Source organism: Rutilus rutilus (assembly GCF_951802725.1).
Source record: "Rutilus rutilus genome assembly, chromosome: 1".
In the NCBI taxonomy this organism is placed as follows: Eukaryota; Metazoa; Chordata; class Actinopteri; order Cypriniformes; family Leuciscidae; genus Rutilus; species Rutilus rutilus.
The window spans coordinates 47,290,016-47,311,173 of NC_140209.1; the positions used below are offsets into that span (position 1 = coordinate 47,290,016).

Below are 21,158 nucleotides of genomic sequence, written 5' to 3' on the forward strand. Positions count from 1 at the left end.
ATGACTGACCATCAACATTGAAATGTGGTTGAAGTAATTTCAGTTGCTGTTTTAATGGTTCAATAATCAAATGCTAAATAGTTTTGAAAAGGTTAACAAAATACATTTCCACAACTCATGTTGAAAAGTAAGAAACAAGGACACAATATCAATGGTAATTCAATGTGCAAAATCAAAACAAAATTCAACAGTGATTCAACCTTGGTCATAAATTTGCATGTGATACTAACTTTTTCCAATAAAAGAATGGGCTGGGGGAAAAATCTCCAAAAACTCACTGTGACCGCAGTATTTTTTGTCATAAGGTCTTTTTTTGTGTGTCATTTTTCAGTAAAGCTGTGGTTTTATCTCACATTTGATGAATTTTGTTTCATTTACCCTTAAAATGTTTTGTTTTTTTTGTGCATTTGTGTTCTTACCTATCCCTATAAGTACACAAGAAATACGCTGACTTCACTCATTGTCAATGCAAATCCATTTGACTGAAACCAAGCCATGTACGTTTTCCAAGGCCAAAAGTGATATGAAAGTAAAAAATCTTCTCTATACCTGGTTTTGATGTGCATTTAGTACATTTTTCCTATTTATTGTACTCTTTATTTGTCTGTTCTGCCCGTTAACAAGAATTCTGCATAAAATTAAGGTGTATTTTTGAATTCAAGGAAATGATTATAACTAATGTTTTACTAGGCCTAATTAACACATTAACACATTCAAGAGTAATAGATTATACATAGCGGTAAAGCACCTTTTGAATTCTGTTAAAAATCACTTTATCACTTTTCTCACTTTTAGGATAATAAAGAGAAAGTGGGGAAGAGTAGGCTAAAGTCCAGAAAAATAGAGCAAAACTTTACAGTATATATTTTACAGTATGAAATAACATACATAGGCAAGGCAAGTTTATTTATATAGCACATTTAATGCACAATGGTAATTCAAAGTGCTTTACATAAAAAAGGAATTAAAATCATCATAAAATTAAAGTCTCATTTACATTCTTAATTTTTTCAGTTTTTATATCTGCAAAACTGTAAAAAAAGTTGCTGCCTTAAATTTTTAAGTACAATCAACTTGGATGATTAAGTAATTTCAACTTAAATTACATTAAACTGACTTAAAGAACGAGTTGAATCTTGTATAATGTATATAAAAAAAGTAGACAGATGACACAGCATTATAATTTTTATGGAAAGTCCTGAACAGTACAGTAAATTGTCATCTGATCTACCACACACCACAGAAATTTGTATTAAGCACAGCAGGTTTTAGATATAAAAAAAAAAAAAAAAAAAAAAACATGATCAGGAGTTTCAGTTTATCGACTCAAATAATTTCACTTCCTAAAAGACAATTTAATACAAATTAATAGCAGTTCAATCATATACAGTATACATATGAATGCAAAATGCATAATACTGGCTCCTATAACAAATTTATAAAACACTTGTGTGAATCACTTGCATCTGATCAGTAAAGCACAGACATATAAAACCATTTAAAAAGTCAGAGGAACATGGAATTTCCCTGAATTCCATTAAGAGTAAATAATCTCAGGGTTATTAATCTCACAAAAAATCGAATCTACTGTATGTAGAACATGTGAATTTTGAAAGAGACATTCTTTAACTAAAGGAGCCAAGTATATTCAAATATATTTTCAATTGTGTGTCCTAAAGAAACGGTGACCAAGTCTCAGTATATCAAGTTTGAACAGATAGTAATAACTGTACATTTGCATGCTAAAAAAAACAGATGAACAAATTAAACAAAACTGCAGAAATAATTTATCTTGTTTCATATTCAGTTTTTGTTTTCAGTGGGAAATAGGCTATACCTTTTGTTTTACAACTTTTGTTTTGAATCTGTATTGTCAGACGACACATAGAAAAAGAATGAAAAACAGCATTTGTCACAGTTTTTAAATAGTCATTTCATAGTGTGAGTTAATGCCAACTCATCAATGTCAGTTAACCGAGGCCTAAACATCCCTATAAAATCCACAGTGAAATATTAGGAATATATCTTTACAAAGAATTTATTGAATGAAAATGTGAATCTGTGGAAAGTAATTAATAAATGCCAATCCAAATTTATGATAATGAGATATACAGTATAAGTTTATTGGGAATATATCAAGCTGTATCTACCCTGGATACTCATTAGCGATACCAAATAAAGTGATAAAAAAATGAATCAGGTTAATTTTGATTATATCTGGAGAAAGCAAGTTAATTACATTAAAAGAGCAGAGTTGACTAAAGATTTCAAAGATGGAGCTCTAAGCCATTGGCTTTGATTTCATAAATAGAATCCTAAAATTAACTGGTTAATAAAAATCTTTTCTTAATAACAATAACTTTGTTTCATATCCCCAGAGAATTGTTTTAAAAAGTGGGAGGGATAGAATTTTTGTCACATTGTCACAGATGACACATTTAAAAACAAGCCACTATAGCCATACTTTCACAAAGTCATGAGGAATAATTGGTCAAAAAGAGCATCTGATCTGCCATAAAGCACCAAAATCTATGCTGAGCACAGCTTGTTTCAGATGTTACAAAATAATTAGGAATTTGTGGCTGATAAGTTAATCATTAACAGAGAAATCACATTTTCCTTGACCTTTTGACATTTAAAGGAAGGATAGGCAATTTGTTTTATAAACACTTTTTGTTATACTGGATAAAACTCTCTTCACATCCTGGTAGAAATCAATAATAGGAGTGACCTAAATATTAAAATATGTATTTTCTGTTAAAGTCTCAGCACCAAAAAATGGTCATCCAATCATTGCATTCAGTCCGAATAAGGTTATGCAGAGTTGTAGACAGATGTCAGTCACCGAGAGCCACAAACAAACAACAACAGCCTTATACAGTTTCTCCTGAACCAAAACAACAAGCTTATGCTGTGTTCACGCCATGTCGTAACCGTAATTACGAGATAGCAACCCTTGATGTTCTACCAGGAGGAGCTGTTCAAGTCCTCAGACTCGCATTTATGCGTTTCTCTCGTGGCGCTTTCCAGACTCTACTGTGTGTATTCGTGTGTTTTAAAGAAGGTGGGATCTCATGTTTTCCAAGCTAACTTGATATTGCTAGCCACTCCGAAATTGCCTACCCTACCTTTAAGAGGTTATTACTATAAAAATATCCTATAAGTTTCAGAACTCAAAACTTTCTCATTACTCCAAAAACTCCATCATTGCCTCTTTAGCCCCTCCCACTGATTCACATGTTGGGTATGCACATCATGTCACAGTTAGTGATGGGAAGTCCAAATCTTTTCCACAAACTGGGTCTTTTGGACAGTTTGTTTCAATGAACCGGTTAAAAAAAAACTATTCCAACCAATTAATTTACATAATCACACAATGATGTCACATACATGCAATTCTATTATGAAAGCACCCAATAATGATGTGAAACGTGGATGTTTTACATGTCTAAAGCATTTATAGTGAATAAACTATATTCAGTGTAGTGGTGTGACTCGAGAACTGTTGTAACCATTACCCGTTGGAGTACTGTTGGAGTAACTCCTGCCTACTAGCTGTGTCCCAATTCAGGGGCTGCATCCTGGTCGGACCGAGCGTTGTTAAGTGGGACGGACTATAGCCTATGGAGGACTGTTCTTGTCGCAACAGGCTCGATGCCATAGACAGGAAAAGAAAGGGACACAGCGACCCCATAGACTTCAACTGAGAAAAGTGAAGTCAATTAGAAGCACTCACTTCCTGATGGCTGAGCGTACTGCGCAGCCTCAAACTGAACTTGACGACGTAGATGTGACGTGAGCAACCTGCCTGTTTTCTAGTAGCTGTGCCAAGAGAAATCTGAATCATTCCCTTCCGAATCTTGCAGAGACGGAGAGCGTGAGTAGGAGGTGTCCACACTGTAAAACCTGATGAGTTAGTTCAACTCAAACCGTTTGAGGAAACCGATTGCCTTAAATCATTTAAGTTTATTAACTCAAACAATTTAAGCATAAAAAAATATTTGATTTGTGTCCAAGTAACTCAATAACTTATTGTTAAGATAACTTGGGTAAATAAAGTTAATAGTACTAATTCTATTCAGTTAATATAACTTAAATCTATGAAGTACACTGTAAACCCGAATAAGTTGGCAGAACTCAAAACATTTAAGGCAAGTTCTGAAATTCAAAGTTTGAGTAAGCAGAACTAGCAGATTTTTATTTTGTACTTAAACATTTCAAGTTAAAAACAATTAAAATGTTTGAGTACATTAATTCATACAATTAACTTAAAACTTTCATGTAATCTCAATGTGAACACTTTTATTAGTTTAAACTTAGTTAGCTTTAAAAAGCTAATCTGCTAACATACTAATTTGCTAACATATTAGCAATAGTATGTCATACAGAAGCACTTGCTGTATGAGCGCAACAATATAAAGGGATTATTTGCTCTCAAATCAAGCTGCATGCACCACTTGTCACCATGATGGTCACTATCCTAAAGCCAGCATTAACAGAAATTCTTCTAAATTAGCATAATAAAACATGAATCACTACTAAATCTCACACTTAACATTAATCTTACAAAAAAAAAAAAAAAATTATATTACACTTAATTTTAGCATTTACTCTCCCTTTCGAGTGCCATCGGCAAAGCATGCTGGGAAAAAGACATCCCAGCCGTTTCAGTTAAACTTAAGTTCGTCTAAATTAAAATAAATAATTTCATAAAACTCAAAACAATGAAACAGTTCAGTTTACTTAAAATATATCAGTTCTGTGAACTTGAAAGAAAAAGAAAGTGCTAAATACTCATAAAAGTTTATTTGACTGAACTAATTCGTATAATTTAAGTTTGTCCTACTCAAACCACTTAATTATTTTGAGCGTTACGGTTTTATAGTGTAAAGTTTTGCTCTATTTTTCTGGACTTTAGCCTACTCTTCCCCACTTTCTCTTTATTATCCTAAAAGTGAGAAAAGTGATTTTTAACAGAATTCAAAAGGTGCTTTACCGCTATGTATAATCTATTACTCTTGAATGTGTTAATGTGTTAATTAGGCCTAGTAAAACATTAGTTATAATCATTTCCTTGAATTCAAAAATACACCTTAATTTTATGCAGAATTCTTGTTAACGGGCAGAACAGACAAATAAAGAGTACAATAAATAGGAAAAATGTACTAAATGCACATCAAAACCAGGTATAGAGAAGATTTTTTACTTTCATATCACTTTTGGCCTTGGAAAACGTACATGGCTTGGTTTCAGTCAAATGGATTTGCATTGACAATGAGTGAAGTCAGCGTATTTCTTGTGTACTTATAGGGATAGGTAAGAACACAAATGCAAAAAAAAAAAAAAACATTTTAAGGGTAAATGAAACAAAATTCATCAAATGTGAGATAAAACCACAGCTTTACTGAAAAATGACACACAAAAAAAGACCTTATGACAAAAAATACTGCGGTCACAGTGAGTTTTTGGTGATTTTTCCCCCAGCTCATTCTTTTATTGGAAAAAGTTAGTATCACATGCAAATTTATGACCAAGGTTGAATCACTGTTGAATTTTGTTTTGATTTTGCACATTGAATTACCATTGATATTGTGTCCTTGTTTCTTACTTTTCAACATGAGTTGTGGAAATGTATTTTGTTAACCTTTTCAAAACTATTTAGCATTTGATTATTGAACCATTAAAACAGCAACTGAAATTACTTCAACCACATTTCAATGTTGATGGTCAGTCATGTGCCGGCTAGGTTGAGAAATAATTTGGTTAATGACGATATAACAAGGGAGTGGAGGAGAAGCTGGTTATAGGATATATAAATAAGAGATCCTTCATCTGTCTTCTACAACACACAAGATCCAGGTCCTTTACTGGTAAGGTGGTAATGTATTGATCTGAATTTAATCAAATTTGACTTGAGCTGAATAATGGCACTATTGCCTTCTGTTGAGATGCTTTTATAACTGAATTGTTTTTAAAAAAAAAACATTTCTTTGACATTGACATAACATTGACATTGTTATGGAACTGAAATGAACTAAACTAAACTGAATAATGACACTGTTGTCTTCTGTATAGCAAACTGAAGTAATTTCATAATTTATTATTTTTTCAACATTAACACTGTTTGTTGTTTATTAATCTGAAGCTGAGGTGCTATATACTGTAAATAAGTGTGACTTGACTTGATCTGAACATATTTATTACAACAACAATTTAACATTTAATATTTTCCTACCTTGAGTTACTTTGAAGAAAATATATTAATATATGTAAATTGTAAATATTGTCATTGCATTAAAACTTCTGAAGTTCTTTTATAAGAAATATTATGCATGTATACAGAATTTATATAGTTTTCTTATTGCTGCATAAAGCAATAAATAATTAAAGTTCCCTTTCTTTTTTTGCAGAAAGTTAACCTACTTCCTATAAGTGCCGAAAAATTCTGAAGAAACTAAAATGGCAAATGAACATCTAATAACAAAGCTCGGTGTTTCAACCTCTAAGGACGATGAGGAAATACTTGGAGCTCAAGATTATCAGCTCATCAACGTTGACCTCAGTGGAGGTACTGCTAAAAACCGGGTCTTTCTTTGGTACAAGAAAGAGTGTGGCATGAGACCTGTGACCAGGATTCAGTTTTCATTCTTAGATGAAATGAGCAAAGGTCTTGATAGCGCTGGGTATGAGAAGATCGACAAGAATCTGAATACATCTGGTGGTCAGCACATCAATCTGTGGTACTTCTACGGCAACACTGAATTTGACATTCCTATTGTGAACCTCGAGGTGAGCAAAGATGCCAACGAAGAGACTGCTCTTCTGCAAGACGGCTGGGAGAGACTGGGCTGTGAACTGAACCGTGGTGCGACGAATAACCTCATGTACCTGTGGGTGAAGAGAGAGAAGCCGAGCTACATCAGTGAGATTGCAGCGACTTCTGACTTCACTTCTGACAAGCAAAAGTTTGATCTGGGCTTCACTCGTGTGGATGAAGACACCAATCGTGGTGCTGGTGGAGACTATGTCTACCTGTGGTATCGGCGCACAACCGATAAGAGCAAAGCTCTCACTGCTCTTAATGTATCCACTGACTTCCAGGAGAATATAAGGATTCATAATGAAGGCTTCAAAAAGGTCAGTGTAAATCTCAATGCCGGAACCACTGGAAACGATGTCTACGTATGGCACCTGAACGAAGGATGTGAATCGCAGATCAAAGTCATGGTTCTGCTGATCAACTCTGACGCCTGTCAGGTGTATCAGAAAGCTGGTGTCAGCTTTATTAACAAAAATCTCAACGAGGGCAACAAAGGCCAGAAAATGTACATAGCATACCAATAGCGCTCAAGCTTAAATAATCAAATTTGTGCCACTGTATGGCAACTATAAGCACAATCATTGAAAATCGTAATATGTTATTTAAAAGCATATTGTCACTGAGGGTTTTGTAATACACCCAACCACACACAATTCAAGTGGCTTTTGTGATTTTGTTATAATTCATTATGAAATAAAGCATTTTTAACCACAACAAATGTTTGGTGAGGTTTTGCATTTGTGCGCCTGTCTTTGGAACAACAATGTCAATATGCACTGTTCACTCGTAATATACCCATATTTCAGGGTCATAATGCTCAAGGACAAAACAAAAAAGGTGAATCTTCTCTTTATTTGGTGCTGTTGTTTACTATAAGACCAAGTGCTTAGATACTAATACTATTCCACATTCATAATTGATGGTTACAGGTGAAGTGCAAATGTAAAAGGTAAAAAAAAAAAGTAAGCCCATTAGGAACTTGACCCCACCTTGCACTATATTGACTGTAAGTGTACTGTGAGCAACTTTGGATATAAGAATATCTACAAAATTACAAATATCCTCCTGTAACTCTTATAATTTCTCAGGTCACTGCCCATTATGTCCACTAAGTGGAGTAATCACTTTACTTTTGAGTTCATGTCTCTGTGATGAGAACAAAACATGTCAATCCAAAAAGAGTCACAAAGTTACAAAGAGCTGCACAGGTATATAAAAAAGTATGCCATGCCATTATAAAGCATTTTTTTTCTTTTAGCCACTATTCATCTTTGTCACGCACACACACACACACACACACACACACACATACTTTGTGTTTTCATATGGGATATTCCATAAACATTATTTTTTTATACTGTACAAAATGTTGATTCTACCCCCTACCCCTAAACCTACCAATCACATAAAACTCTCTGCATTTTTACATTTTCAAAAAAACATCACTTAGTATTAATGTGCTTTAAAGGGGTCATGAACTGCATTTTTTGAAAAAGGTTTTATAATGTTCTTTGAGGTCCACTTATAATGTTAGCAAGATGTTTACACACACAAAAAAAAAAAAATCCTAATTTAGAAGTAATAGGCTATTTCTATTTCCTATCCTATTTTTTACCTCTTCCTTTGAAACAATCACTTTTGATAGGCGTGCTGCAACGCTCACTGCTATGATTGGGTAACTGCATTAACTTTATAAGTTATTTGCCGCAAAAGCTTATGTAATGTGCATTAATGTATCAGTTGGCAAATGTTTCAACTATGTAACAAGATAAACACCTTTCTGTAGCGTCTTTGTTTCAACACTAATATAATGCAATAAAATACAATACTACCTTACAAATACACAATAACAAACAACTATAAATATAATTAATCCTTGGTGTAAAGGTTCATTTTCTTCTGATTTGAGTTCAAACTCACTGAATGCCATTTTTAGCATCAGAAGTTTTCAAAACATGTGTAATGGCGGGGATGTTGAAATACCCAATCATAGCAGTGAGCGTTGCAGCACGCCTATCAAAACTGAGTGTTTCAAAGGAAGAGGTCAAAAATAGGATAGAAAATAGCTAAATTACTTTTAAATTAGGATGTTTTTTTGTGTAAAAATCTTGCTAACATTATAAGTGGACCTCAAAGAACATTATAAAACTTTTTCAAAAAAATGCAGTTCATGACCCCTTTAAAGCACATTAATACAGCAGTTGACTCATATATGAATGGAAATTCATAACACTGGGCACCTGAGCACTTGCTTGCTGTCAATAATTGACAATAAAATTGTGAATCACTAAAGCAGCTGATTAGTAAAGCAGAGACATATGAAACCATTCAGAAAGACTCAGCTACTGGGTCTAAAAAATCACGAAGACCTTGATAAACATATTCAAACATTAATATTAGAAGCAGATGCCACTGATGGGGAGCAGGTGCTGGTCCATCATGCCTACCAGGCCCGAACAACAATAATAAAAGATGACAGTGCTGTACATCTGAAGACTGAAGGGTTCAAACGCTTCTGTCGGTATAAGATAGTTTAATTTTGAGTGCAAATGTGGTGTAGTTATTAGGTGTAATCTGAATCCAACTCTTGCTACTTGTTAAAAGTAGACATCTTATGAGTAATTCAAGTCATATGGGCCTGTTGTCTGCATAATTTTGCAACCTAAGCCCAGATCAGTATGTCTATTTCAATACAGTATCAGTATATCTATTTCCATAGATACAGTATGATATAAAGGTACTGCACATAATCTCATTGTTATTGGAGTCTCACAAAAACCCACGATGGGCTCAAATCTAATATACTGTATGTAAAACATGTGTGTCCCATTTTGAAAGACACATTCTTTAACCTCAGGAACCCTATTTTAATAAATAAAATAAAAAGCTTTTGATCCGGGCAGTAACATATTTTCAATTGGTCTTGTGTCCTAAAGAAATGGTTACCAGGTCTCAATATATCACATTCTCAGTTGTTTTTAATGCATATTTCTATAAATAATGACAATCACTTTTTAATTTTCATTTTTTATTACACTGGATTATTAACAGTGATTTACACTATTGTTCAAAAGTTTGGGGTCACTAAGATTTTGTATTAATTCTCTTATGCTCACCAATCCTGCATTTATTTGATCAAAAACACAGTAAAAACAGCAATATTGTGAAATATTATAACACTTTAAATTAACTGCTTTCTATTTTACTATATTTTAAAAAACCACACACACACATTATTCCTGTGATGTCAATGCTGTATTTTCAGCATCATTATTCCAGTCTTCAGTGTCACATGATCCTTCAGAAATCAGTCTAATATGCTGATTTTTTTTCCCTGACGTTTTTCTTTTTTTCTTTTTCATCAACGTTGAAAGCAGTTGTTCTGCTTTTTGGGGGAAACCGTGAGACTTCTTTCTGAATACATTTCTTTGATGAATATCAAGTTCAAAAGAACACCATTTATTTGAAATATAAATCTTTTGTAACATCATATAAGCAGGGTTCGAATTATGATTTCATCTTTGTGGGGGTCTCTTAAAAAAAAAAAAAAATAGCCTATGAGAAGGCGCGGCGTAGCTTAATAATGTAATATAAAAATATAAAAATTTGTACATATAATACAAATTTAATAAAAAAAAAAAGCGTTGGTAACACAACTCAATTTAAATAGTACATTTGGTTTAATTTGTCGTTTAATGAGGTCTAAGATGTTGTGAGTTGTAGAATTTTCACGTGAGTAAATAAATAGATCCGACAGGTTTAAGCGTGTACTTAAGTGGTCCAGTGGTAGAACTTTTGCCAAGCGTGTCAGAGGTTCTGGGTTCGAATACATACTCATATAGTTTTTTTTTTCTTTTTATCAAATCCGATTATGTTTATCAGTGGTTGTATATCAGGCAGAGACACGTTTGTGTGCATTTTGTTTTGTAATTTCACTGGAACGAATAGAGAGTCTCCACAACGGATTGAAGCGAGTGAAGACTGTGCGCGAGCCACAAACAAACACAGTATCCGCGCCACTGATCGCAGCGGCTACGAGCACTTTGATCACTTGATTTAAGCATAAGGATGTAGTGTGATGACGATCCGAGATCCCGTGAGATCCATGTGTTTGGCATCTTGTCCTATCTTTTAAGTCACGCTACAGTAGTCCGAAGGAAAAAGTGCTTTATTTGTAATTTAAAATAATGGTGCTGATGATTTTTAGAGACCCCCACAGGTGTATGATTTTACTGCTTTCATGGGAGCTCATCCTCTCTCTATGGGAGCTCAGCTCCCACTGGCTCCCACGTAATTCGAACCCTGCATATAAGTCTTTACTGTCACGTTCTCTCTATATTTGGCTGTTTTTTATTCGATTTTTTATACAGAAACATCAATAAAAACAACAACAAAAAAGAAAAACCGGTGTGATAACTAGGTATGTAATTTTAACCCTGTTATTCATAATTGTGTTACAGCCTGGTGTTAAGTGTCAGTGACTCCTCATATCTGCCCTGCCTGTTGGGCAGAGACTTGAGATACTCGAGGTGGCGAATTGCATCTTCTTGGTTGTGCCTTACATAGCAAACTAAATAGGATATAACCATTGTAAACCAGCCAAACATTGTTATCAGCATAGCCACATCAGTGGTCCTCTGGATTGCTGTGCAGAAGTCAAGATCAGTCGCCACCAGAATGAAGGGCATACCTTGAGCCTCCAGCGCTTCAGGTTCAGAAGTGTTGCACACCACCTCAGTGAAGGAGGATGGATCCAAGAGCAGCTGTGGCATAGCCAGCTGCAGACGACAGTCACACAGCCAGGGGTTATGAGAGAGGTTAGTCTGGGCTCTGAGGTCGCCGAACGCCTTGGGGTCCAGGGTCTCCAGCTGGTTAGAAGAAAGATCCAGGCTGCTCAACGAGTCTGCAAGGTCTTGAAAGGCTCCAGGCTCCAGGTAGGCCAACCTGTTGTGGGAAAGATCTAATTTGAACAGTAGTGGGAGCCCTATAAAGGCATCAGATGGTATGGTAAGCAGCAGGTTGTTGTCTAGGTATAGATGCTGGGTAGTGTTCGGAAGGTCACGTGGCACTGCAATCAGGTGCATGTCACTACAACGGACCACCAGCCCACCGTCGACACTCTCCGAGCAGACACAGCCCTCTGGGCATCCGTTTTCTGCTTGGTGGCACAGACACACATCCAAGACGTGGAGGAGGAGGAGGGTGAAAGTGAGAGAAAGGCAGCTGGCCACAGCTTGACAGCCCATAGGCATACTGACAGTCCCGAACATCAGGAGGAGGAAGAGCACATCAGCTCAAAACAAACAGGAAACAGGAAGAAAATAACAAGTCATTACAACTGACACCCTGCTATCATTATGCTTGCTGATTGTGGAGTTATTTTGAGGATGAATGGGCACTTGTTAGGTTAATTACCACCAAGAAACTGCTAGTTTGGTAGGGCATAAACTTAGCTGTGTTCTTCAGATGTAGAGGAACGAGTTGGATATAATAACAGAAAACGGTTGATATAGATATAATTTATGCCTTCCCTATTTTTAGGGGGTTTCAGTTAATAAAAAAAATTTAATACAGCTCATGAATGTTCACTAATCGCTCCTCAAATCCGTTAATGTATACCTATAACAATCCAGAAATTCAATAAAAATGGTTTGGATAAGCTTGGGAACTTAATGGGGAAAACATGTAAAATAGGCTATTTACCTGAGAGAATAGATGATAATTCGTAACTCGCGTTACGAATGTTGTTGTCTTTAGCGCCTAAACACGGTGTGTTTCCCGTTTTGGGCTTATTTCTTCAAACTTTCCATTCATAATTTGCCTATCTGACTAATTTCGACTGATATCCTCTTTCCCTCGGAATGTGAACGTCTCTTCATCACCAAAACAACGCATGTGATGATTCCATCGGCATTATTCACAAAAGCGGATACGAGTTCATTCCTGTCTTGAAGAGCAACTTGATCGTAGAAAAGCCTCTCTGTTCACATCTCTCTCAGTTCTGGTGTGTGTGTGTGTGTGTGTGTGTGTGTGTGTGTGGTTTTGGAATACCGAAAAGCTTTCCTCACACATAACTGAAGATAACCGACAGATGGCGCTATAAGCGAACGGGGAACATCTGTCGATGATGTTTGACCTTACTTGACGCAGCACACAATACATAAGTGTCAAATCACTGCAGTTCACTTTACAAGTTATTTATTAATACTATTATGAAATTAATTTTACCCTAATAAGATCCGAAATGTTCAGTTTACTGTTTATATTATATAATAAGTAACATTTATTTCATAAAAGTATTAATAATGACTTGTAAAGTGAACTGCAGTGATTTGACAATGTATTGTGTGCTGCGTCAAGTAAGGTCAAACATCATCGACAGATGTTGTTCCCCGTTCACTTATAGCGCCATCTGTCGGTTATCATGTGTGAGGAACGCTTCGGCTCAAAAAAAAAAAAAAAAAAGAAATCTCTTATATAAACTATTAACAATTAGCCTAATAATAGCTAAATTAAAAAACAAAACAAATCTAGTATGTCTCACTATTGCTTTCATTTTGTTTTAAAAGTGGTCTCAGGTCCCATTGTATGCCACAAAAGTAAGTTATAAAACACAAAAGTATTCCATAAGATTTCAATCTATGATATTTTCATTACATAAAAAAATAAAAAAATAAATAATAATAATAATAATAATAACTTTTTACATTTGTCTTTTGCCAGCAACTAGACAACAAAAGTTTCATGAATCAGTCAATAAATACATATCTGTGACACACTGTGACATCACCTCCTTTATTTTCTGTTTAAGTATCACAAACTCATCTCTGCTCTAAAAATAGCATAATTTCATTGTGGAGCATCTGAGCATAAATATTTGTGTTGTTGGACAAAATAAAACTTGATTTAATACATTTAAATGTAATCAAAACAGTTCATATCAGCGCAGAGTCTGTTGTGAGGAGTTTACATCTGCTGCAGTGAAACTAGAAGTAAGTCTCAGCTGTTAGGTAGACTGTGTAATATTTCAGATATTTAGGGCAAGTCATGTCCACACACAATAGTTGTGGATTTACTGCAAAACAGACACATGTTTATTCAAATAGGTCCCATTTTATACCATAATCAACCCTTTTCAGTGATGATGATACACAAAGTAGTGTTTGTGTGGCATCACTGAACCAATACCCAGAGTTCACAGCAGTTTTATGATCTCTTCCACTTGTGGATATCATCAGCATCCTCCTCCAGCATTGCCTTCACGTCACCCAGCGCAATCATCAGCTGTGCCAGGTAGTATGTTGTCATAATAATGTGCCTTTCGTATTCTATATCAAAGACATTGAACTTTGTCAGTGCAATTGTGAGGTCAGAAGCCATGAAGACCAGGCTCCCCAGCAGGACGAGCGGCCGCCGCGTGCGAACAGCCAATGTAGCCATGACGACAATGAGCAGCACGTAGCCCCCTATGGCTGGGACGAGGACGTCAGCTTCTGGATCAAGCCGTAGGAAGGGCACCAGGTAAACATAAAGGCCACCGCCGATCAACCACAGTGGGAGGTAGAGGATGTAGAATGAGAAAGACGAAGATGTTGCAGAATATCGTGATGACAGGAAGGAGAAAGAGTAAAACAAGTGGGCCAGAGCAAAACAGCTCATTCCTGAAAAAGAAAACAGAAAGAGATTGGACTGTGAAGCAGGGTTATTATAATAATTAACTAAAACAATAATAATAAAAAAATTCAAATTAAATATTTGTTGCCAAGGAAAGATTTCAAATTTTCCTTTACCTGATATAGGCTACTTAAATAATAAAAACTGAAATAAAAATGAATAAAAGATATAGACTTTATTATGTTTTTATAATAATAATAATAATAAAAAGACAAAATCAGAACAAAATTACAAAAACTTGAACTAAAATTAGATTAAACACAAATTCAAACCATTAATAAAAACTGATGTTAAAATAACACTGTTGCGGAGAATTATGATTAATGCTATATTAAAATGGAAATAAATTTAAAGTAATTAAAAACATTTGTATTAAAAAATGTTGCAAGTTCCATAATTCTGAATGGTAATTCTCATTTTATTCTCATTACTGTGATTACAGTACTTACAAATACGGTGTATATATCAAGTTAAAATAAAGACTGAACAAATTAGTATCATGTTGTATTAATAGTTTACAATTTAAAAAATGTAATATTTTAGTACTATTTTTCATTGTGGTGATGACAGTTTTTATGAAGAAATTGTGCCTAACTGCCATGAAAATAATATCTGTAATATCCCAATGTATATACATATATATATATATTTGGGTGAAATATGGCCTGGGCATGTTCTTGGTAAATTTTGTGTCATTAACCCTGATAGTCTTACTCTTAAGTTAAGATATGGGACAGAAAGAAATAACTTTTACCATGAATAAAAAGGTCTGGCCAAATAAGGCAAATGTCTCCACCCGCTGAGAGCAGCAACCCCCCGGCCACACCCATTAGACTCCGCCCCCCATTATAGCTGAACACCAGGAGGACCAACGAGAGGATGGGAGCAGCCTTTATTCCAGCAGCCAGAAGAGAGGGGGCGGAGTCTGGGATCCACAAATAGAAGTATATTGTGCAGGATGCAAAAAAAGGCAGGAGGTAGAGAAACAGTACACAGCACTGGAAAAGAATGAAAACAGTACAACCATCAGTTATAAAAACACACAGTCTGCACATTCTGCTCTAAAAAGAATTCTAACAGTATCACATTTTTTTTTTATTAAACATCAAATGCAAATATCTTTGTTATGAGGAAATGAAAACATGATATGAGTGTGAAGCCATAATACTAGAACAATAATTGTGACTAAATGGGAGTCTGAATATTTAAACTGGATGTTTGTGAATCCCACAAAAGCACAACGCCGGTGTCTGTATTTGTGTGCAGGTGTGTGTGTGTGTCTGTGTGTGTGTGTTTTTTTTGTGATTACCGTGTTTCTGCGTTGTCTGCGGTCAAAGGCACTTGTCTCCAGGATGTCCATCTCTCTCTTCTGGCCTAAACAGTCACACACACACACCGTTCTCAGATGTGGGCCACGTATATTCCACAACTGAGATCTGTAATGTCCCTGTGAACTATGTATACCAGTGTGTTTCATTGGCTGGGGTAGGTCTGGACTTTGGACCATTATGAGGGAAGTGTTATCTGTCAGATTGTTCTGTCATAAACAAAGTACACCCCTCACTCTCTCTCTCCTTCTTTCTGTGCCTGTCTCTCCCTCTTCTCTCTGCATTATGGCCTATTACCCTGTAGTGACATCATCAGTAAGAGCAAAGGTTTGATGATTGAGACACAAGTTCAGGAAGATCATTTTTTATTATTATTATTAATTATAGAAAATTATCTTTCTCACTTTGATGTCTGCCTTTTCAGCTTATTTTATTCATTTTATCAGCTTTTCTGTTGTGTTTGTAGATGTCAGAGTAAGGAGAAACACAATAAACTTTTTATGTACATTTTTATATATTTAGGTTGATATAAACAATTATCCAAAGTATTGTAAGTATTTTAAATAATCATTGTAATTCTAATTCTTTTTCGTTATTATTGATTATTAGCTTCTCTGATGGTAGTGGTTTTAACTGCATAATCAAAACTGCTGGAGATATTTCAATTTTTCCACATGGTCACCCATATGAGGGCGCCACGGAGCCGCAGAGTTATGATGCAAAAAAGAAAAAGGGAAAAATGAATATATTTGTATATATGTATATATATATATATATATATATATATATATATATATATATATATATATATATATATATATATATATATGGGTCAATGACGTGACGGGTCATTTTTCTGTCCAAAGGCCTTAATAATAATAAAAAAAACAAATATATAACATCCAAAGTAGGTAGTACAACTTGATCTCTTTTACTGAATCCAAAAGGTTTTAATTCTATTTTACTACATATAAAGGTATTTTAAAGATTTTGAAGTGTCAAAAGGTCATTCGGTAAAACTGATATAGTAAATATTTAAATGGAATAATATTGTTTTTAATAACTAAAGGAACTACAATAATACAAATATAAAGCAGATAAGGCTCTCTTTTTTTACATTTCCCCTTTTCTCCTTTCCCTGTGCAATGTTTTACTTGAATATGTTGGAGTGTTTAGAGTAGTCCAATAAATGATTACATTTATGAGATCAGTGATCATTTTATTTAATATTTCTTCTGTGGTACACACTATATATTATCTCAACATCAATGTCAAATCAGTTTTTAACTTTCAAACCAGTGGTTAAACCGAATTACTTTTTTGGTGACACATTTTTTCCACCTTGTAAAAAATATATATTATATAGCCTATATATAAAAACAGTGTTAATTGATTGTACAAACCACAAAATCGTATTGTTAACACCTAGGTAAACAAAAAAATTGTTTCAAATATAGTTATATCTCCATTCTATTTTTTTGACACTTTTAAAAACCTTATTCGTCAATGACCCATATATATATATATATATATATATATATATATATATATATATATATGTATATATATACCCCGTCTATGGAATCAATTGCTTCTGGACATCCGCCTTGAACCTTCCATTAACATTTTTAAATCAAAATTGAAAACATACCTCTACTCTCTGGCGTTTTGATACTTAATATCCTTGTTTATATATATATATATATATATATTCTAAATACATTACATGTTTCATATTTTGGGAGTCTAAGAATATTTGTGTCTTACACTTGTTAATAAGGTGTTTTAAGACCTGCAGATATCCTATAGATAGATGGCATGGCAACTTAATAAGGTTTCTTCGGTTTGGGTTCAGGATCCCCGTTTCTACCATAAATAATATTACAGTGCTCCTTTAAAATATCCAAACGCCAATGGATTCACACACAAAGTCTAATCATTAACATGAACTTTAACCAGCTCTATCCAACAATCTCTCCAGTTTAAACAGCGAAACAAGAGATCGACGAACATCGAGAAGAAAGAGAGAGTGAAAATAGAGAAAAGGTAAGGATTAAGCAGGTAAGTGAAGGTTGAGAGGAGCGATTGAGATCAGTGTGTTAGAGATAAAGGAGAATATAGTTGGACGGTGACATTGGAGAAAATGAAAAGGGGGAGGGGCCAAAGTTTTAATCAAGAGCATGTGTGGGGAATATACATGCAATATAAGCAAATCTTCTTGGCCTACATGCTGTTTCCATGTTTCAGAAGTTGCAAAATAGACTACACTGTTATACAGTTGTGGGTAATAATTAGCTCCCTTAAACTAGCAGACAAACCCTGGAGATTAAACATATGCTATTATGGTTCTTCTGAATCTCTTTTCTCACTTTGTAGATATGGCTGATAGATCCTTAAAGGTTGGAATTGTGGGATATGGACATTTAGGTGAGTTCTCCAGTGAAAACTTCGGTTTCAGCTTTCCCTACATTGTATTACACATTGATTTATTTAATTTGCACTTAAAATATTGTATGTTACCTGACAAAATAACCATTTATTATTTTTAAATATAACATCTTAAGGCCATTTTCTCAGTTAATCAGCATATAACCATATATTTTGTCATCGGACTTTTGATTCATTTGTGAATCTGTCCATACCACAAACCACTTAAATATCATGAAAATGTATTGGTCAAGACGTGTGGAAGAGCTGCGATTACTCGTGTTCAGTGTCAATTGATGTTCTGTCAAACCATAAAGCTTGTATTTCATCTTTCTCTCTACATTCAGGACAGTTTCTTGTTGAGAACATCCAAAGGGAAGGGCCTAAAGTGGGGCTGCAATTAGCATTCGTTTGGAACCGAAATCCAGACAAACTTAAAGATTCATTGCCCAAAGAGCTCATTCTACACGACCTCTCAGATTTCACGCGCAGGTAAACATTGCAAATATGTTTGTATGCATGCACGTGCATGTTGCATAGGGGCACTTTTCCCCAGTCATATCCATGGCAAAAAGTGTCCCAATCGACCTGAATTCACCTTGTTTAAATGTAAACGGGAGAGCAAAACATAGCACTTATAAGTGTTTTTGTGTGTGTTTGGTGTGTTTCAGAGTAACTGATGTAATAGTGGAGGTGTGTCATCCACAGATAGTTAAAGAATTTGGGGTCAGATTTCTGTCGCACGCTCATTTCCTGGTAACTTTACTGTTTACCTCTATATAATCACCTGAAATCTTGTTATAGAGCCATCCCTGATCAAGTTTTTCCCTCCCTCAGGTGGGCAGCCCTTCGGCCCTCTCCGACACCCAGCTTGAGCACGAGCTCCGCACTGCTGCAAAACAACATGGGAAAACACTTTATGTGCCCAGTGGTGCTTTATGGGGTGGCCAAGATATTCAAAAAATGAACGACAACGGAACATTGCGGGTGAGACCATTTTATTATAATTATTTACTGTACAAATTTGAACAGGTGGTCAGCAAAGTTAACAGCTAAAGTTCAACTTAAGTTTTATTGTCCCTCCCACAGACATAGTTTTCAAATGTCTCTCTCGTAGGCTCTTTCCATCCGAATGTCTAAACATCCCTCTTGCTTTCGACTGACTGGTGGCCTGCTCTCTGATTGGACGGAGGGAGAGGGGAGGCGGGTCTTGTACCATGGCTCAGTAGCAGAGCTCTGTCCCATAGCCCCCAACAATGTGAACACGATGGCAGCTGCTGCCATAGCCGCATCAAAGTTGGGCTTCCATGGGGTTACTGGAGAAATTGTTTCAGACACCGCGTGAGTTGCCAACTGGTCCTCAAAATGTTTCATTCCTCTTAAGACACAATAAAACTGCCTCCATACCTAGACTTTTCAGCATGTTGCCAAGTAGTTGTCCACTGGCAAAAGTTAAATAAAAAAAAACACTATGCTTCAGGTTTGGGTTTTGTTCAGATCCCTAACCTTGAGTATGAGCTTCTCTTCTTGACCTTCTCTCCAGATTAGCAGACTACCATATTGTGGAGGTTGAGGTAATAGGTCCAGATGGGTTCTCAGTGAAAACAGTAAGACAGAACCCCGCCAAACTGGGAGCTGTAACAGGAAATGCCACATACAATTCCTTCTGGAGCAGCTTACTGGGTATGTTTGCATAAGAAAGACAGATGGAGTGTATATAGCCAAAAACCACAGTATGTGCTGGACATCCTGAGCCAAATCTGGTTTACACAGATAATATAGCCATAAAAAACAATTCCATCATAAACTTTTGCATTCTTTTGTAACCATCTTTTCTATCTGTCCAGCTTAAGTTTGAAAATGAATGAAAAGATACATTAATATATGCGATTACATAACATCTCTGTCTTATTATATATTACATTATATCTGAATTATGTTGTCTTTTTTTCCAGTCTGCAAGGGTCATGGAGGGAGGGTATATCTGTGTTGACAACAGTGGATTACTGCAGAAAGTGTACAAGTTTACCGAAGAATAACAGTTGCACATGATGAAATGATAAATAAAAAAAACTGTCGTCATGTCAATAATGTTGTAGACTTTAATATCAGTTGTACAGCCGTGACAGACATGACAAATTTAAACAGTGCTCGTGTGTATTTGTATTACAGTATCAATGATCCTCCAGTGCATTTGTTTTGCAGGTTAGCTTTTGCTACTTGCTTGTGATTCTTTAATATGTTCTTTAATAATGATAATGATAATAGCTGGATACTGAGAGTAAATGTTTTTGAGAGTACATAATACTGCTAAGGGAAATCTGGCCGTGAGTAAAGAATCGCAAGAATGTTTTCGGATAACGGTACATTGTCATCATTGACTCATACTCAAGTCATTTGAAACATGTATGAATTTCTTGCTTTCATGAAACACAAATGGAGAAGTTTAGCTCGTTGAAATTATTACAATGAAAGTGAATAGTAATGACTGTCAAAGCATGATTTTCAGTAAATAACAGATTCAATTTGGGTCTGTTCTTAAAACAAAGATCTTGTATGACTTTAGAAGACAGTGAGCCATATGGACTATTTTTATTATATTTTTATGTTTATATATTGAACCTTGATTCATTCATTTTCTATATAAAAGAGAAATTTCATTTGTGGTCCACAGAAGAAAGTCGTACAGGTTTGGAACAATGTATAAATAATGCATTGTTTTAACCTTTCCTTTAAAGAATTGATGAGGCTCTCATTACTTATAAAGGTCTCTTTAAAATAAATGCTTGTAACAAATATGTTCTTCATCTCAATTAGTTTATCATGGTAAGACTTGAAATTAACACTTTCATTTGTATCTTCTTAACTTTTCACAGTGGCCATTTGAATGTCCGCTTAAAGGGTTAGTT

The 21,158-nt window shown here is 35.1% G+C and overlaps 4 protein-coding genes across 6 annotated transcripts; 2 read left to right on the top strand and 2 right to left on the bottom strand.

Moving 5' to 3' along the window:
• Window positions 1-5,812: 5,812 nt before the first annotated feature.
• On the top strand, window positions 5,813-7,538 carry LOC311297443 (uncharacterized protein). The gene is made up of 2 exons (XM_084419705.1): window positions 5,813-5,870; window positions 6,411-7,538. The coding sequence occupies exon 2, from the start codon at window positions 6,460-6,462 to the stop codon at window positions 7,342-7,344; it is 885 nt and encodes a 294-aa protein (XP_084275831.1). The 5' UTR covers window positions 5,813-5,870; window positions 6,411-6,459; the 3' UTR covers window positions 7,345-7,538.
• Window positions 7,539-10,678: 3,140 nt separating this feature from the next.
• lrrc3cb (leucine rich repeat containing 3Cb) lies at window positions 10,679-12,823 on the bottom strand. Its single transcript, XM_084422558.1, has 2 exons — window positions 12,524-12,823; window positions 10,679-12,113 (listed from the first exon to the last, which is right to left on the bottom strand). The coding sequence occupies exon 2, from the start codon at window positions 12,088-12,090 to the stop codon at window positions 11,275-11,277; it is 816 nt and encodes a 271-aa protein (XP_084278684.1). The 5' UTR covers window positions 12,091-12,113; window positions 12,524-12,823; the 3' UTR covers window positions 10,679-11,274.
• Window positions 12,824-13,583: 760 nt separating this feature from the next.
• On the bottom strand, window positions 13,584-15,979 carry tmem86b (transmembrane protein 86B). The gene is made up of 3 exons (XM_084384821.1): window positions 15,804-15,979; window positions 15,249-15,492; window positions 13,584-14,481 (listed from the first exon to the last, which is right to left on the bottom strand). Exons 1-3 carry the CDS (start codon window positions 15,969-15,971, stop codon window positions 14,027-14,029), a joined length of 867 nt encoding a protein of 288 aa, XP_084240947.1. The 5' UTR covers window positions 15,972-15,979; the 3' UTR covers window positions 13,584-14,026.
• A 1,760-nt stretch (window positions 15,980-17,739) lies between these two features.
• On the top strand, window positions 17,740-21,039 carry aspdh (aspartate dehydrogenase domain containing). Of its 3 annotated transcripts, none has more exons than XM_084434745.1 (8): window positions 17,740-17,868; window positions 18,199-18,249; window positions 18,597-18,741; window positions 18,921-19,005; window positions 19,087-19,236; window positions 19,367-19,590; window positions 19,793-19,932; window positions 20,205-20,607. In XM_084434745.1, exons 2-8 carry the CDS (start codon window positions 18,201-18,203, stop codon window positions 20,240-20,242), a joined length of 831 nt encoding a protein of 276 aa, XP_084290871.1. In that variant the 5' UTR covers window positions 17,740-17,868; window positions 18,199-18,200; the 3' UTR covers window positions 20,243-20,607. The 3 variants fall into 3 exon arrangements, with proteins under 3 accessions (XP_084290871.1, XP_084290872.1, XP_084290870.1); XM_084434746.1 differs by having other exon boundaries at window positions 17,789-17,883; window positions 20,205-21,039; XM_084434744.1 differs by having other exon boundaries at window positions 17,802-18,249.
• The last annotated feature ends 119 nt before the right edge of the window (window positions 21,040-21,158 follow it).

Coding starts and splice junctions, on each gene's coding strand:
- LOC311297443 (XM_084419705.1), top strand. CDS start 6,460: ATGGCAAATGAACATCTAATAACAAAGCTCGGTGTTTCAACCTCTAAG.
- lrrc3cb (XM_084422558.1), bottom strand. CDS start 12,090: ATGTTCGGGACTGTCAGTATGCCTATGGGCTGTCAAGCTGTGGCCAGC.
- tmem86b (XM_084384821.1), bottom strand. CDS start 15,971: ATGAAACACACTGGTATACATAGTTCACAGGGACATTACAGATCTCAG. Junction 15,493..15,803: donor GCAGACAACGCAGAAACACG/GTAATCACAAAA, acceptor ATTCTTTTCCAG/TGCTGTGTACTGTTTCTCTA. Junction 14,482..15,248: donor GCCAGACCTTTTTATTCATG/GTAAAAGTTATT, acceptor TTTCTTTTTCAG/GAATGAGCTGTTTTGCTCTG.
- aspdh (XM_084434744.1), top strand. CDS start 18,165: ATGGTTCTTCTGAATCTCTTTTCTCACTTTGTAGATATGGCTGATAGA. Junction 18,250..18,596: donor TGTGGGATATGGACATTTAG/GTGAGTTCTCCA, acceptor CTCTACATTCAG/GACAGTTTCTTGTTGAGAAC. Junction 19,933..20,204: donor CTTCTGGAGCAGCTTACTGG/GTATGTTTGCAT, acceptor CTTTTTTTCCAG/TCTGCAAGGGTCATGGAGGG.